This window comes from Aspergillus pseudotamarii, assembly GCF_009193445.1.
Source record: "Aspergillus pseudotamarii strain CBS 117625 unplaced genomic scaffold BDV38scaffold_20, whole genome shotgun sequence".
NCBI lineage: Eukaryota > Fungi > Ascomycota > Eurotiomycetes > Eurotiales > Aspergillaceae > Aspergillus > Aspergillus pseudotamarii.
This window is the reverse complement of record NW_022475034.1, coordinates 292336-306556: the sequence shown is the minus strand read 5'-3', so window position 1 is coordinate 306556 and position 14221 is coordinate 292336. Positions and strand designations below refer to the sequence as shown.

Below are 14221 nucleotides of genomic sequence, written 5' to 3'. Positions count from 1 at the left end.
GCTTGGAGCCTTGCCACGGTCAACTGATATCGGAAAATGAGAAGGCTACTTTTCAGTACTCTTCGGCTCAGCCACAACACCTATATTAGTTTGGCTTATAAAATACGCTTTGCCTCTATGGTCATTGAATGGTCTCCTCTCATCCACTAAACCGTACCTCTTCCCGTATTGCTGATTGTTAACCCTTTACTCCCGAGTGATATTGTATCAAATAAAATCGAAGATGTATTGTATGCACGATTGGAGCACTGCAGAGAGATAGTAACTGAAGGATAACATTGGGTAGAAAAGCATAAAGCTAACTTTTGCTTCGAAGGTCGATGAACAATCAAGGAAATGACACGAGCTCATCCAAATCACTGCGTATTTCCATGAATAATGGAAGTTCCGTAACCACAGTTCTTAAGTTTTCTGGAAAATGCTTTCGAATGATATTCACGACCAGTTGCGGCGTAATTAGGCCGAAGATGAGCCGGTCCCCAGGAACAGCGTTAGTCAAGGCGTCAACGTGGCTTGTCGCGATATCGCGAACATCGACCTGATACTCGTCAAAATCCATATTATGTTAATCTCTACAAGTCAAGTAGAACGCACAAAATGGTAAAATGAAAATCGCACATCCCCGACCTTCTGGTTGGTCCCATCGATAAAGCTCGCGATCGCCAAATGATTCCTCTCGTTAATTGACCCTGGGCCGGAAATTGGATGAATCATAGGACCCGTGATAATGTCTGAATTGATCACGGCCAGATCGAATGCGGGTTTGTTGGTCTTCATGAACTTCCACGCTGCGTCTTCGGCTGGGGTCTTGGAGACGTTATAGCCTAGAACGTTGTCCTGTCTCTCGATAGCTTGTTTCGCAGTGACCTAGATTACATGAGTCGCTGGTCTTGGATTGAAATGGGACAGGTCTGACATACTGGATTCCAATCCTCTTCCGTATAAGGGTGTCCTTCGCGACTCATATCCTCGAAGGAGTTCAGGACGGAAACTGCACTCCCTAGCAGGACGAAGCGTTTGGGTGATGTTCCTCCGTGGTGGTGGGCACTCTCGAGTATTTTTGTCGTCCTGTAATGATAACTAGTCTCTTAACCTTCAATATGAGGATATATAATGGCAATATCGTACCCCCATCACGGCAGGCTCGATTATATCCTTCTGGATATCCTAGACATTGAAGTTCAGGGGAGACGCTGTGTTAATAATATAAGTGAAAGACACTTTTACATCTTCGAATAGGGCATTCAGTGGTCTCTGGGAGGTGAAATCCGACACGATCGCAGAGTTAATCTTGCCCTTCCACGAGGGGTGGGTTTTGATGATATCGTTCGCCTTGTTCTGGGACCGCACGATGGCCGTTGTCGCGTATTCACGCTATCTCAATTAACCTGTCTAATCTTTACATGAGCAAGGGGGGAACTGTATCCCAAGCAAAATAGCCAGGATGTGGGTGGCGACGAATCCGTTTGCACCCGTCAGTAGGACATGCTCACCACTTGACATATTGGCATAGATATGAGATATCAGAATTCCGTGGCCACTAGTGTGTGACTTTGTCGGCGAGATATTTACAAAATTCCAACTGTATATGGTTTGATTGATCATTCATTACCTAGCTCTCTTCCTCTATAACTAGTCGTTGCAGGGAGAATGAATTTATGTGCGGTTGATGGTTATAAGGTAAAATCCCTCCAAATCCCGAGCACTGAATCCTGACATGGTCCGAGTGATCTCATAACGGGGTACAGTTTGGTTAACCACTCTCATCGTATAAGAACAGAGTACGTGGGTTATGCCCTAAGGCGTAGGGCGCAATATTTGAAGCCAGACACCTCACGTAAACTACAGCATCTGATTGTAGAGCCACCAATTAGGATGTTTATTTTACCATTTATTGTTGGTCAAATGTACCATTTGCCTATAGCTGATAGATATATCGGTTCACGTTGGTTATTGTTACGCGAGACTACGCAATCTAGGATGCTCACAATGTAGGACAACACATTGCATAAGCTGGATAAGAGTGCACCACACAAACAGCTAAATCAATCGAGGCATCATGCGCGTGAGGGTCTAATAGTGCATACAAGACTAACAAGGTCCACATGTGCTCACAGAACTCAAGCCCTCTCCGAACTTCAACAGTGAAGGCAAGTGCAAGTACCCGGAAACTTGCACATAGCTCCTCTTACCCATTAGTATAACATCGCCGTGCCAATTTCCGTGCTATAATCACTGTTATATAACATTAAGGCAATGTGAGGAAGAGAAAGAAAAGGACAAAGAAACACGAAAGGGAGGATCAGCGAAAGAAATTTCAAGCGGCCTTTTCCCAGACCCTTTGATCGATCCGGCTTCCACCGCAGAATTACGCTCAGGTCTTGTTAGTACCCCGTGATTGACATTGGACATTGTGGTGTAAGAACCTGTATTGAGATATGTACAGCAACAGGGTTCAGCCAGGAGGGGAATGCGATCAAATCAACCGGATGAAGTGGAGAGTAGAATGAATACGGCCTTGGAAACATGTCTATAAAATGAGCATTAGCGAGCTTAAATTGTGAAAAATATATGCGGGCAAAAGAAACAAACAAATGACAAAGAATAGCATTCAATTAAACTCTCTTCGAGTCATATACATACCATCATTATCCATAGATGAGAGCTCTCATCACACCCCTCTCATGAAAACATCCAATCGATTTATTGAATTTTTAACAAGCTATGGCTGCCGGCCAGCAGACGGGAAGTATGGCCACCACGGCGAAAAGCTACCTCTATGACCGTTATAGTAGTTAACGTATGGCCCAGGAGGCGCCGTAGGATAAGGAGGCGCTGTGGGATAAGGAAACACTGTAGCATAAGGAGGAGCCATTGTGGGATAAGCAGGACGCATGCCAGGATTGGGCTGGGGCATCGTGGGATAAGAAGGCGGCACGGCGGGATTAGGGGGAGGCACAGCGGGATTAGGAGGCACAGCGTGATTAGCAGGAGGCACAGCGAGATGAGGGGGAATCGGCATCATCACTTGGGCAGACCTTAGACCAACGTTTACCAATTGGCCCAATACTTCATCCAGGTTATGGTCGTGGTTCCGGTTCCCTTCATGCTCTTTGCAATCAATGCAAACACGAAGGTACCTTCCAGGGCATAACTTGGCGTGTCTCCCACGCACTTGACCGCTGGTGAAACGGGAGTAATGGAGGAGTTGGAGGCAGCGACTGCAGGCGAAGTACTCTTGGTATCTGCAGATGTCAGCCTTATTGCAATAGGAAAACGTACACTCGGGCATCAACGAGGGCTTACCCGGGCCATGTTTCCTTATCACAGAGATACTGTCTTCTCAATTGTGGTGTGGAGGGAGGTTGTGTGGGAATTAAAGACCGAAGGTATTTGTTTGTCTGCGAAAGTGATAATCTGGAGGGATAGTCAAGCATGTCGATGATTATCAGTTGCAACTCTGTCGGTAGATCAAGGAGGGGAGAAGCCGGTAATTCTGCCATCACGCGAGAAGAGAATGTTCACAAGGACAAAGATTCCGAGGAGGCTGCGTTGGTTCAATGCTTAAGAATACCGAAAATTATAACGAAAGTCTGGTCGTCGTGACCTAATGCGACGATGCAAGATGTCAGTGTTGTCTGTTGATGTTCGCATATATGAACGTAGTGATATGTTATACCCTACTTTCAAGGGTTTTAAAGAGGCAAAGTACGTATTGATGAGGCGGGTTAATCGGCAGAGAGCAGTGACTCGAGGGAAATGGCCATACTCGTTCCTGCCTTTGGTATGTAAAAATGACCGTTTGATGACTAGACAATGTCCCGCTTGATATTTCAGAGGTCAGTGTTTGACGTCGTCCAAAAATAAACAGCTGCTATTTCACTTTAATCTTTCCATTTAAATCGACCATAATCCACTACAAGCTGCGATGATGTGTCGGTATACCCCCCTATCCAGTACACGGGGATCACTGGCCGTGTCGAAAATTAGGGAACTGTGAAAAAAACACTAAAAAATCCAACTGTCTGTAGGATGATTGAAACTTTCTGATTAATATTGCCGCCTCCAAGAAGATACGAATTGAAATCACTCCAAGACTAATAAACGCCTTCGTCATGGCATGACGGAAAGGAAGTCAAGTTGCAACACGACCCTAGTCCCTTTCACGCGTAAGGGCGTCGTGGAGGTCGGTAAAGACGCCAATGTTTCTCCATCCATGGTCTACAATCGGCACCGGCTAGCGATCCCCTTGTGCTGCAGCAATATCGCATAAGCCTGCGTGTTTCATGTCCAGTTCTCGTTATGGAATTAGGTAAGTTGAGGCCGCTAATACTAGGAAAATGTGGCTGCCCTAGGCCATCGAAGTAGAGCAGTTTATCTTCCCAAAAATCAAAGGATAACGAAGGGAGGGGTAGAAGGACATTCTCATTGAGGCGAACCAATAATCTTCATCGAGTGCCTGAAAACAAGACACCACACGTGATGGCGCCACTATGAATGCTTTTCGTGCGTCTCTGTGCTGGGCTGTGCAGAACTTTGTAGATCATGATTCAAGCACTATGGTGGGCAGTTGGACGAACCAACTGAACATCTATCGATTTCATATGCTATAAGACCTGTTTGATTGTCTATATATGATATGTGCAATCTCTATTGAACAGATGCAGGTCTCATTCCTCATTCTTATCTTTCTCTGCTATCGTTGGTCTCGTTGCTGTATACTAGAAGGAGGCACTGGTCCTGCGGCTAGTACTAGTCGACTCAGGCTCTCAGGAACAAATCTTTTTGCTTCTTCTACACTCACACATGGTACATCGATTTGTCTTGAGCAGTTGCAACAGTATACACACTAAATCTATCAATGCCGGCTTGGTTAATAGATAGAATCACTTGAATGGAGTGAAGGACCAGACTCAGTTCGAATCAGCACCGTGGTAGTAATACGGGCACGGCGTCCTACTTCCAACAGCCATGCGCATCATATCCTCGGTATCTCCCGAGTTGAGATACTTTGGAATAGCTCTGCAACCTCTCCGCGGTCGAGTATATAAAGGTGTTCGATTTGATAAGATTTACTCGGTGAGCATAGATCCCAAATGACAGAGTACACGTTGCGGATAGGCCTCATGTGGATGTTGTGAGAGGAGGTTTTGGTTATGGTTGACAAAATAGGATAGTCTAGAACTATCGTGAAGTGGTCAGGCCTTAGTGGTTAATCTGTTCTTTCCAGTCTTTCCTTCGTTTCCCGTTTCAAACTACGGTTTCATTAGTATCTCCATTCTTAAAATTAGGCCATCTAGCGTACTGTAGTCCCTCATGTCTCTCCACCCGGAGACCTCTGTGACTCCAAGGTAGATGTTATACGCGTAGTATGGGAACCCCACGTGGCTTTTTTAAAAAAGGATATTCATTCTTTGAAAAGAAGTTCGATACGAGTACGATTAGGGCATTTAAGTGGATCCTCGTCCTACCAGCCCTACCCAAACACTAAGCACATTTGGACCCAGTGCCTTCTCAATAGCGTCATACTATTGGGTCGATCGTCTCCAAGCAATAGTAAGATTGTAGCTCAGCCTACATTGTCATGATTACAGTACATGAAGCGAAATAATCCCTCCGCTGATGGCCCCCACGGTAAAAAATTTATCGAAAAGGTCGAAGGTGAATTAAGCCTCACTAACTCCAAGGTGAACCAACCCTAGACAAGGGCGGTTTTTTGTAATAGTATTCTCCTAAGTTAACAATAACACTGGTGGGTGATGTCAGTTATGGACAATTTCTCCACGGATCTCTGATTGTCAAACACGCTGAGTATGACATTACAGTACAAAGAAATACTATGTCAGAGAGGAGGTCCTATTTTTGCGGCGGGTTTAGCGGCCCAAATGGGAAGCCTGCTGAGTTTGCTGAGACGCTATTGAGACGCTAGCCCTACGAATGTCGGTCTGTCTCTTGTCAGCTACACAGGGGCTTGACTTGGCCTAAAGGCAGCTCTGATTTGCCGGCATGATCCTTGAGGCATGTTTTGGGTCATCCTTTTGTTTGATTAAAGATGCAAGGGGGCTGGGGAAAAGCCATAAAAATGACCCTAATGGTTGGACTGCAGGGAAGTGCGAGGAAGGAAGGGGCCCATCAGGAGGCACAGAAAAATAAAACAAAATCAATCAAGAAATATTAAATAGAATTGCCGAGAAACATTGCAGAAATTTCATGAAGCATCAGTGGGATGTTTATTGACGGCCGCCTAAAGTCAGTCGGATGATGGAACATCAGTTACATAAACATAAATATTAACTAACTAGTTATGCATAACTACATAAAGTAAACAAACAAAAGCATAAATGATGTGCAGGGTCTGTTTTTGGTGCAGACGTCATGATCGGACACATCACATGACCGGCAAAGACCTTCGAGTCATTTCTTTGAGCCAGTCGTCTTGTAAAGGACAACATCGCAGCCACTTCAGACATCTGGATGTCAACGGTTGCCAAGAACCAGGAAATGAGAGACTAGGGCCTTTTATGATGCTGCCTAAATTAACAAGTGGCAGTGCGACAAGGCACAGTCAGCTCGAACAGCGACCACGGTGGATGACCCTGCGCTTTAAGGTGACATTCCGAGAGCGAACACAACGAGGAAGAACCATTGAAAAGTGCTGCCTAATCAGCCCTATTCGACTGCCGGGCTCCGAAGAGGAAGGTGATTGGCAGGGGATGCTCCACTAGAGTTGCTACAATGGAGACGTTCAATTCCACTATCTTCCGGTTGGTCCACGCTAAATGTGGTACAATCCAAAGAATGGGACCTCATGGCTGAACCGTCGTCAATATATTACTTCACGGCGGCATCCTTCTTTTGCTGCCCCTTTGGACGCCATTCTCCGTCTTTTCCTCCATTTCCCATCCGTCTCTGCCACTATGAAGGTCGCCCTGCTCACCTTCGCGGCGGGCCTGGCCAATGCCGCCTCGCTCGCCGTCACTCCACGGGCTCTCCCCAACGCCCCTAATGAATATGCTCCCGCCAATGTTTCCTGTCCGTCGACTCGCCCCAGTATCCGCAGTGCCGCCGCCCTGTCTACCAATGAGAAGGATTGGCTGCAAGTGCGTCGGAATGAGACCCTTCAACCCATGAAGGATTTGCTCGGTCGGCTCAATCTGACCTCCTTTGATGCTTCTGGGTACATTGACCGTCATAAAAACAATGCATCGAACATTCCAAACGTGGCCATTGCCGTTTCGGGTGGTGGTTACCGCGCTTTGACCAATGGCGCGGGTGCTATCAAGGCGTTTGACAGCCGTACCTCCAACTCCACAGCCCGTGGACAACTCGGAGGCCTCCTGCAGTCGTCGACTTATCTATCGGGCCTGAGTGGCGGTGGCTGGCTCGTAGGCTCTGTATACATCAACAACTTCACCACGATCAGTGACCTGCAGGCCAGCGAGAAGGTCTGGGACTTCAAGAACTCTATTCTTGAAGGCCCTGATGTTAAACATTTCCAATTGATTAACACTGCCGCCTACTGGAAGGATCTGTACGATGCTGTGAAGGATAAGAGGGAGGCGGGGTTCAACACATCGTTGACCGACTACTGGGGCCGCGCTCTCTCCTATCAGTTTATCAACGCTACCACCGACGATGGCGGTTCCGATTATACCTGGTCGTCGATCGCCCTGACCGACGACTTCAAGAAGGGCAAGATGCCCATGCCCATCCTCGTCGCCGATGGACGTAACCCGGGCGAAATACTTATTGGAAGCAACTCGACCGTGTATGAATTCAACCCATGGGAGTTTGGCTCCTTTGATCCGTCTGTATACGGCTTTGCGCCATTGGAGTATGTCGGATCAAACTTCGAGAACGGTGAACTCCCCAAGGGGGAATCGTGCGTGCGTGGCTTTGACAATGCGGGTTTTGTCATGGGTACCAGCTCGTCCCTGTTCAACCAGTTTATCTTGCGTCTAAATGGCACCGATATTCCTAATTTCCTCAAGGAGGCTATTGCTGATGTCCTGGAGCACCTAGGCGAAAAGGATGAGGACATTGCCGTCTATGCACCCAACCCCTTCTACAAATATCGCAATTCCACGGCAGCCTATTCGTCGACCCCGGAGTTGGACGTGGTCGATGGAGGTGAAGATGGACAGAACATACCCCTGCACCCCTTGATTCAGCCCAGCCGCAATGTGGACGTGATCTTTGCCGTGGATTCGTCCGCCGATACAGACTATAGCTGGCCCAATGGGTCCTCTCTGATCTACACTTATGAACGTAGCTTGAACACCACGGGTATCGCCAACGGGACTTCCTTCCCTGCGGTGCCCGATGTGAACACGTTCCTCAACCTCGGCTTGAACAAACGCCCGACCTTCTTTGGATGCAATTCGTCCAACACCAGCACCCCGACCCCGTTGATTGTCTACCTGCCTAACGCCCCTTACACCGCCGAGTCCAACACCTCGACCTTCCAGCTGGCGTATAAGGACCAGCAACGCGATGATATCATCCTGAATGGCTACAACGTCGTTACTCAGGGCAATGCCAGTACAGACGCGAGCTGGCCATCGTGCGTTGGGTGCGCCATCCTCCAACGGTCCACTGAACGTACGAACACTAAGCTTCCTGATATCTGCAACACCTGCTTCCAGAATTACTGCTGGGATGGCAAGACCAACACCACCACCCCGGCGGCCTATGAACCGGAGATTTTGATGGAGGCGTCGACTTCCGGGGCCTCGAAGGATCAGCTGAACCGCACAGCTGCGGTCATCGCGTTCGCGGTCATGTTCTTTATGACGATGTAGGTGCCGGTACCTTTTTTTCTGGGATACGTTAGGTCCTGGCGTAGTATGCCTCATGAATACTTCAACTGATTCATTATCTACTATTGCAAAATTCTGAATATTCCCCGATTGCGTTGGTTGTGTTTTTATAGCGCGTTTCGAATTGAGTGTATCTTACATGCATATTGTGGCGATTACTGTGTCGTACATCTCAGGGTACACCTAAAGATGGTTCATGATCTGATCAAACATTTTGCATATTTTTCTCGGTTCATTTAATACCAGGTACTGTAAGTTACTGTCACCTCATCCAGAATTGGGATGATGTGATACGGCACTAGACCCGACCGGGAAAATGGCAATACGGTCGGCTGTGGCCATAAAACCGTCGACACAATGGCAATAAACTTCATCTTTCCTCATATAATTAATTTGATCGTAAAACAAGCACTGGTTTACATACCATGGCGACGAATACATCATCCTTTACTACAATCCCTATATTGGATTACTCCCTTTCCACCTCGCCGACGACCAAGGCGCAGTTCTTATCCGACCTTCGGAATGCGTTGATCCATGTGGGGTTCTTCTACCTGATCAATGCGCCCATTGCACCCCAAATCCAACAAGATGTGGTGAATAAATGCAAGGATATCTTTGACCTCCCGTTAGAGAAGAAGGTCGAGATAGAAATGGTGAACAGTAAACATTTTCTCGGCTATTCTCGACTAGGAGCAGAGATCACTGCGCGCGAACAGGACTATCGGGAACAGTTCGATGTACGGCTCTCTACAAAGATATATATATGTGGAATAGCAAGCTGAGGCTAACCACACCATGAGTAGTTCGCTACGGAGTTGCCAGCTCCAGGGCCCGACGAGCCACTCTATCGAAATATTCGGGGTCCTAATCAGGTACGTACTTTCCATATTGGATTGCTTGTTATTCTTCCAGAACAACATGTTAACCCTCACAGTGGCCCGATGAAAGCGTAATTCCTGGTTTCCGCAAGGCTATCGAGGCATATCTCGCGGAAGTCAGTCCCCTATCAGATGCATTTCGGGGTCTCATATCAGAGGCACTGGATCTGCCACCAACCGCGTTGGACCCGTATTTTGACGACCCACAGCAACTGAAGTTGAAGTTGATCAAATACCCACCACCGCCCGTGTCCTCGACTGAGGCAGCGGTTCAAGGTGTCGGGCCTCATAAGGATTCGGAGTTCCTCACCTTTCTCCTCCAAGCATCGCCCCACTCAGGATTAGAAGTGCAGAATAAATCCGGCGACTGGGTCTCGGCAGCACCGGTGAAGAACTCACTGGTGGTGAATATTGGGCGGGCGTTGGAAGCGATCACGGGGGGCGTGTGTACGGCGACGACCCATCGGGTAAGCCTTGCGCCCCGGAATTTTATCGACACGGCGAACGCGTCTCTCGGGCCGCGGTTCTCCATCCCTGTGTTCCTGGGAATGGGCCTGGATCTCTCTGCTGAGAAAATTACCCTGCAAATTCCACAGCATGTCAGGGATCTCGTACAGGATGAAAAGGTACGATCGGACGCGGAGGCTACGTTTAATCGCATATTCAGTGGCCGGACGGGCGAAGGGACGCTGCTTCATCGGGTGATTAGCCACCAAGATGTGGGTCGGAGATGGTATCCCGATCTCTTGGATTTTGCTCTGAAACAATACGAGAAAAAATAGCGACGAGAAGAATAGGTCTATGTACACGAGACAAATTTAAAACCTCCAGTGTCTGATGTTAGCGGTGTATTTGTACAGCACAACTGCAACCACCCGAGTATCTGATTTCCCATAACAGCCTTGCAGCTTGTTGTCAGTAGCTGGCCGTGATCGGCAAAAACCACTCCAACCAGAAGCCGGATGGCTTAGTATACCCCGGACACCAGGAGATCGAATAGGAGAGAGGTTGGGCGTTGCCTAGCGACTGAAAAGCCCATGTGGGGAGATTATGGCGTCTGAAGCGATGGTTCTTGCGATGACCTCCGGAGCGTCGCGGAAACCCGACGGGGCACATGTCCGTGTGCATAAGCCCTAGTTTGGTCGCGATTACGGGCCATCAACCATGTATTAAAGACGATCACTGACTCTTGGGCATCGGTTCTATCGTAGTGCCGTGACGTATCCAAACCAACAGAAAGGGTCCAGGAGAATAGATGCAAGGCTGAAAATCAGTTCAGGGCCCCTGCGGCTTACTACGCTGGTCATCCCGAAGCAAAAGGGAACTTCTGACAGGTTGAGATCCTCCGCGGATCTGCAGATGCCAGCATTGCCTCCCAACATTCGCCAATCAAAGGGGGGCGCGCGTCCAAAAATCCCTACACACCGACGCAGCCAAGCCGCTTAGCCATTCCCCCACCTGGCTCAGGTCTGGACACGAGTGGCATCATACGTAGGTGCAAACGTAAGCTCTGGTGGCTGTTGTCTCTGAGTTGCAGAATGTCCCCGGTATAAATAAGGAGGACTGTATGGCACCGTCGCTTCCCAACCCCCCTTCCCTCGATATCTATCAATCCATCACCCACAATCTCTGCCTGAAATCAGATCAACCCTCCACAATGCAGATAAAGTCATCCACCGTTCTTGTCGCCCTTTTGGGCTCCTCCGTGGCCCAGGCTGCCAACCTCCAGGAAAGGCAGTTTGAATCGACCGACGTAGCCGCAACTCCCACCGACACCGGCTCGGGCTCTACGGAGACTGGCTCTGTCACTCTCCCATACTTCACCGGTACCAGTGAGACGGGTGTCCCGACTGGAACTGAATCTCCCACCGGCACTGGATCTGCCACCGGCACTGGATCTACCACTGGCACGGGGTCTCCCACCGGCACTGAATCTGCCACTGGCACTGAATCCCCCACTGGATCGTCCAGCAGCGGAGCCGAATCTACCTCGGACTCGGCTACTCCCACTAGCGGATCGGCCTCGCCCACCGAGTCCGGATCGACTTCCACCACTACCGAGGCCTCAACCACTACTAGTGGAAGCGAGACCAGCAGCTCGGGAACTTCTTCCTCCACTTCCTCATCGGCTTCTCCCTCGTCGACTGACTCCGGTGCGGCCTCGACTTTGCCTCAAGGTTGGGCCACATGGATGCTCCCCTTCGTTTTGGGTGCTTTCCTGTGAGATGGGTTGTTAATGGAATGGTGTGATGCGCTTAATGAATATCCGAAGGGATTTGGAATTGAGATATGATCCACGCGTGTGTTTTGTCGGACTGTGAATATCGTTCTCCCTGTACCTTCGCTCAACTATAATGATGCTTTCGTTGGCTATTTATCTCTACGGCTGTGCAGATAGTTAGATGCACTACATCTAATCATGTGGACCTATGCGATAATACAAGACCCTTTGATTGGTAAAACTGTTGTCCACCCCGCAATTCTCCTCGTAAAGGGGACTCTTGGGCAAGATTAAGCCTCGTGCCTGACCGCAACCCAGTCGCGCGATGACAAGCACCCACAGGATGCATATTTTCTTTGTCTGAATACGGCCTTTCGGCAAATAAATCCAAATGTGGAGTTTTTGGCAGTCCTTCGTGTGCGGGTGGAAATTGGCTGCAGGCCCTTCTCCCTAAGAATAACCTCGTATTGACCCTGCTGAGCCTCAGCCATGTCGTGTTCAAGCCAACCACAACGTTTCTCTCCAAGCGATCTTCCCATTTAAGGTTCTGCTAATATATAGTAGGCCTCAACACGACTGCCGCCATGATTCACCGGTCTGGGCAGAATGAGTATCATGAGGCTATGTGCCCAAGCGTGGCACGGCAGTTAGTGTATAGACTCAGCCTTGGAGACTGGCGTGCCCTTATTATCCCCTGGGCGCCCAGTTCCTTCGCAAGCAATTAATTTGTTCATTCTCTCTGATCCCAGCGACCTTTTGCACAATGGCACCGAGACGTGGTGGCGGTTCCTACAGTGGCAGCAGCTCCAGCTCTTCCAGCTCCAGTTCATGCAGCGGCGCCGCGTTTAGCGCACAAGCAGCCCAAATTACTATCGCGTTCCAGGCGCTCTTCTTCCTCGTCTTCTGTGGGCTGTTTTGCTTCGCGGCCTTCAAGTTGATCCGGAGCAAGCAGAAAGGCGTAGCCTTACGACGATGGTTCCCTCTCGGCTTCTCGATCGTCTTCTCGATCGCGTGAGTTCTAGCCCTTGTCGCCTTTGGCAGATCAACCTCGACTAACAATATACAGTGCGGTCATCCTTAACATCGTCCTCTTCACTCTAATGCAATGCGACATCACATCGATCACCATATATCAGCTTGTTAGCCTTTTGCCAAGTTGGCTCTCCGCCCTGGCCAACTTTCTACTCATTGCCGTGATCATGATCCCAATCTGCAAGCGCCTGGTTCAGGGAAACAGACAAATTGCGAAAATGGTCACCATCGTCCATACTATCTACGTCGTTGTGCTTGGGATTATCCTCCTCTGTCATCTGGCCATCTACACTCATCTCGTCGATGCATCGTATCGCACCGGCGCCCGGGTTAATGCCAACACGTTACGACATCACCAAATGAGACTAGCCACCGCATATACTGTGCTCTCTGTAATTGGAATGCTCATGGCAGCTGCGAATATGCTTTTCGCGCTAGCCCGAGGCCGTCATCTGAGAAGAGGGGTATGTTGCTACTTTCTCCAGTACACCTCAGTATCATATAGATGGCACAGATGACTGACATAAATATGATATAGATCCTCTTCCCCGCTGTCATACTCCTTATCCTATCATCACTGGGAATGACCGTTCTCGACCTCGCCAACCACATCATCATCGATTACCTACAGAGTGAATATTTACAAAAGGGTGTTGAGGCATTTAACCGCTCCTTGGAGGCTCAGAGTTTCCTCCTGTATTTCTTCTACTCTGCGACTTTCCTCATGGCTCTCCTCGTCGCTTCGTCAAATCAACTATCTGATAAGGCCTCAACGGGTCCCGTTAAACATCTCCAGGACCAATAAAAATATAACGCTGGTCAGCAGCCTTATCGGGCGTATCGACCTCAGGGTATGACGCAGATGCCGCAAGGTTATCGGTAGTTCTTTGTCATGTTGAGACATGCGGAGATTTGTTAGTGTTTTATGACGGGGGAGAGGCTTGGACTTGACTCTGGAGTCTATTTGGTGGGTCAGCTATTGAAGATGGCTGATGGATGTGGTTTTGGATGCTGGATATATGATGATATAATGTTCTTTCCTTTTGTGGGTTGATTTGCTTGGAGACGTTCTTGATATACCCCAATACCCGGATACTGATTTTGAATATATTATTGCTTTGGTTGATATATTGTTTGCTGTAATTTGAAGAATTACTTATGATACTAAGCCTACTGAGGTTCGGGGTAGGTCGGCCTGTGATCTGAAGAGCAAGGATAATCTAGTATGGTATCTGAAGAACCATAACGGACGTCACTTGACAGTATAT

General features: G+C 48.6%; 6 protein-coding genes across 6 annotated transcripts; 4 read left to right on the top strand and 2 right to left on the bottom strand.

Annotated features, from left to right (window-relative positions):
* Positions 1 to 328: 328 nt before the first annotated feature.
* On the bottom strand, positions 329 to 1503 carry BDV38DRAFT_281929 (uncharacterized protein; the record flags this gene model as incomplete). Its single annotated transcript, XM_032059680.1, has 6 exons — positions 329 to 538; positions 595 to 867; positions 921 to 1049; positions 1129 to 1167; positions 1228 to 1374; positions 1459 to 1503. The coding sequence occupies 6 exons, from the start codon at positions 1501 to 1503 to the stop codon at positions 329 to 331; spliced, it is 843 nt and encodes a 280-aa protein (XP_031914690.1).
* Positions 1504 to 2722: 1219 nt separating this feature from the next.
* On the bottom strand, positions 2723 to 3503 carry BDV38DRAFT_281928 (F-box protein; the record flags this gene model as incomplete). Its single annotated transcript, XM_032059679.1, has 2 exons — positions 2723 to 3245; positions 3307 to 3503. The coding sequence occupies 2 exons, from the start codon at positions 3501 to 3503 to the stop codon at positions 2723 to 2725; spliced, it is 720 nt and encodes a 239-aa protein (XP_031914689.1).
* Positions 3504 to 6917: 3414 nt separating this feature from the next.
* Positions 6918 to 8801, top strand: BDV38DRAFT_281927 (lysophospholipase family protein; the record flags this gene model as incomplete). The annotated part of the gene is made up of 1 exon (XM_032059678.1): positions 6918 to 8801. One exon carries the CDS (start codon positions 6918 to 6920, stop codon positions 8799 to 8801), a length of 1884 nt encoding a protein of 627 aa, XP_031914688.1.
* Positions 8802 to 9244: 443 nt separating this feature from the next.
* BDV38DRAFT_292207 (isopenicillin N synthase family dioxygenase) lies at positions 9245 to 10631 on the top strand (the record flags this gene model as incomplete). The annotated part of the gene is made up of 3 exons (XM_032061961.1): positions 9245 to 9559; positions 9626 to 9694; positions 9757 to 10631. 3 exons carry the CDS (start codon positions 9245 to 9247, stop codon positions 10480 to 10482), a joined length of 1110 nt encoding a protein of 369 aa, XP_031914687.1. The 3' UTR covers positions 10483 to 10631.
* A 726-nt stretch (positions 10632 to 11357) lies between these two features.
* On the top strand, positions 11358 to 11924 carry BDV38DRAFT_281925 (uncharacterized protein; the record flags this gene model as incomplete). The annotated part of the gene is made up of 1 exon (XM_032059677.1): positions 11358 to 11924. One exon carries the CDS (start codon positions 11358 to 11360, stop codon positions 11922 to 11924), a length of 567 nt encoding a protein of 188 aa, XP_031914686.1.
* A 648-nt stretch (positions 11925 to 12572) lies between these two features.
* Positions 12573 to 14093, top strand: BDV38DRAFT_68472 (uncharacterized protein). Its single transcript, XM_032063773.1, has 3 exons — positions 12573 to 12932; positions 12988 to 13417; positions 13492 to 14093. The coding sequence occupies exons 1-3, from the start codon at positions 12685 to 12687 to the stop codon at positions 13756 to 13758; spliced, it is 945 nt and encodes a 314-aa protein (XP_031914685.1). The 5' UTR covers positions 12573 to 12684; the 3' UTR covers positions 13759 to 14093.
* The last annotated feature ends 128 nt before the right edge of the window (positions 14094 to 14221 follow it).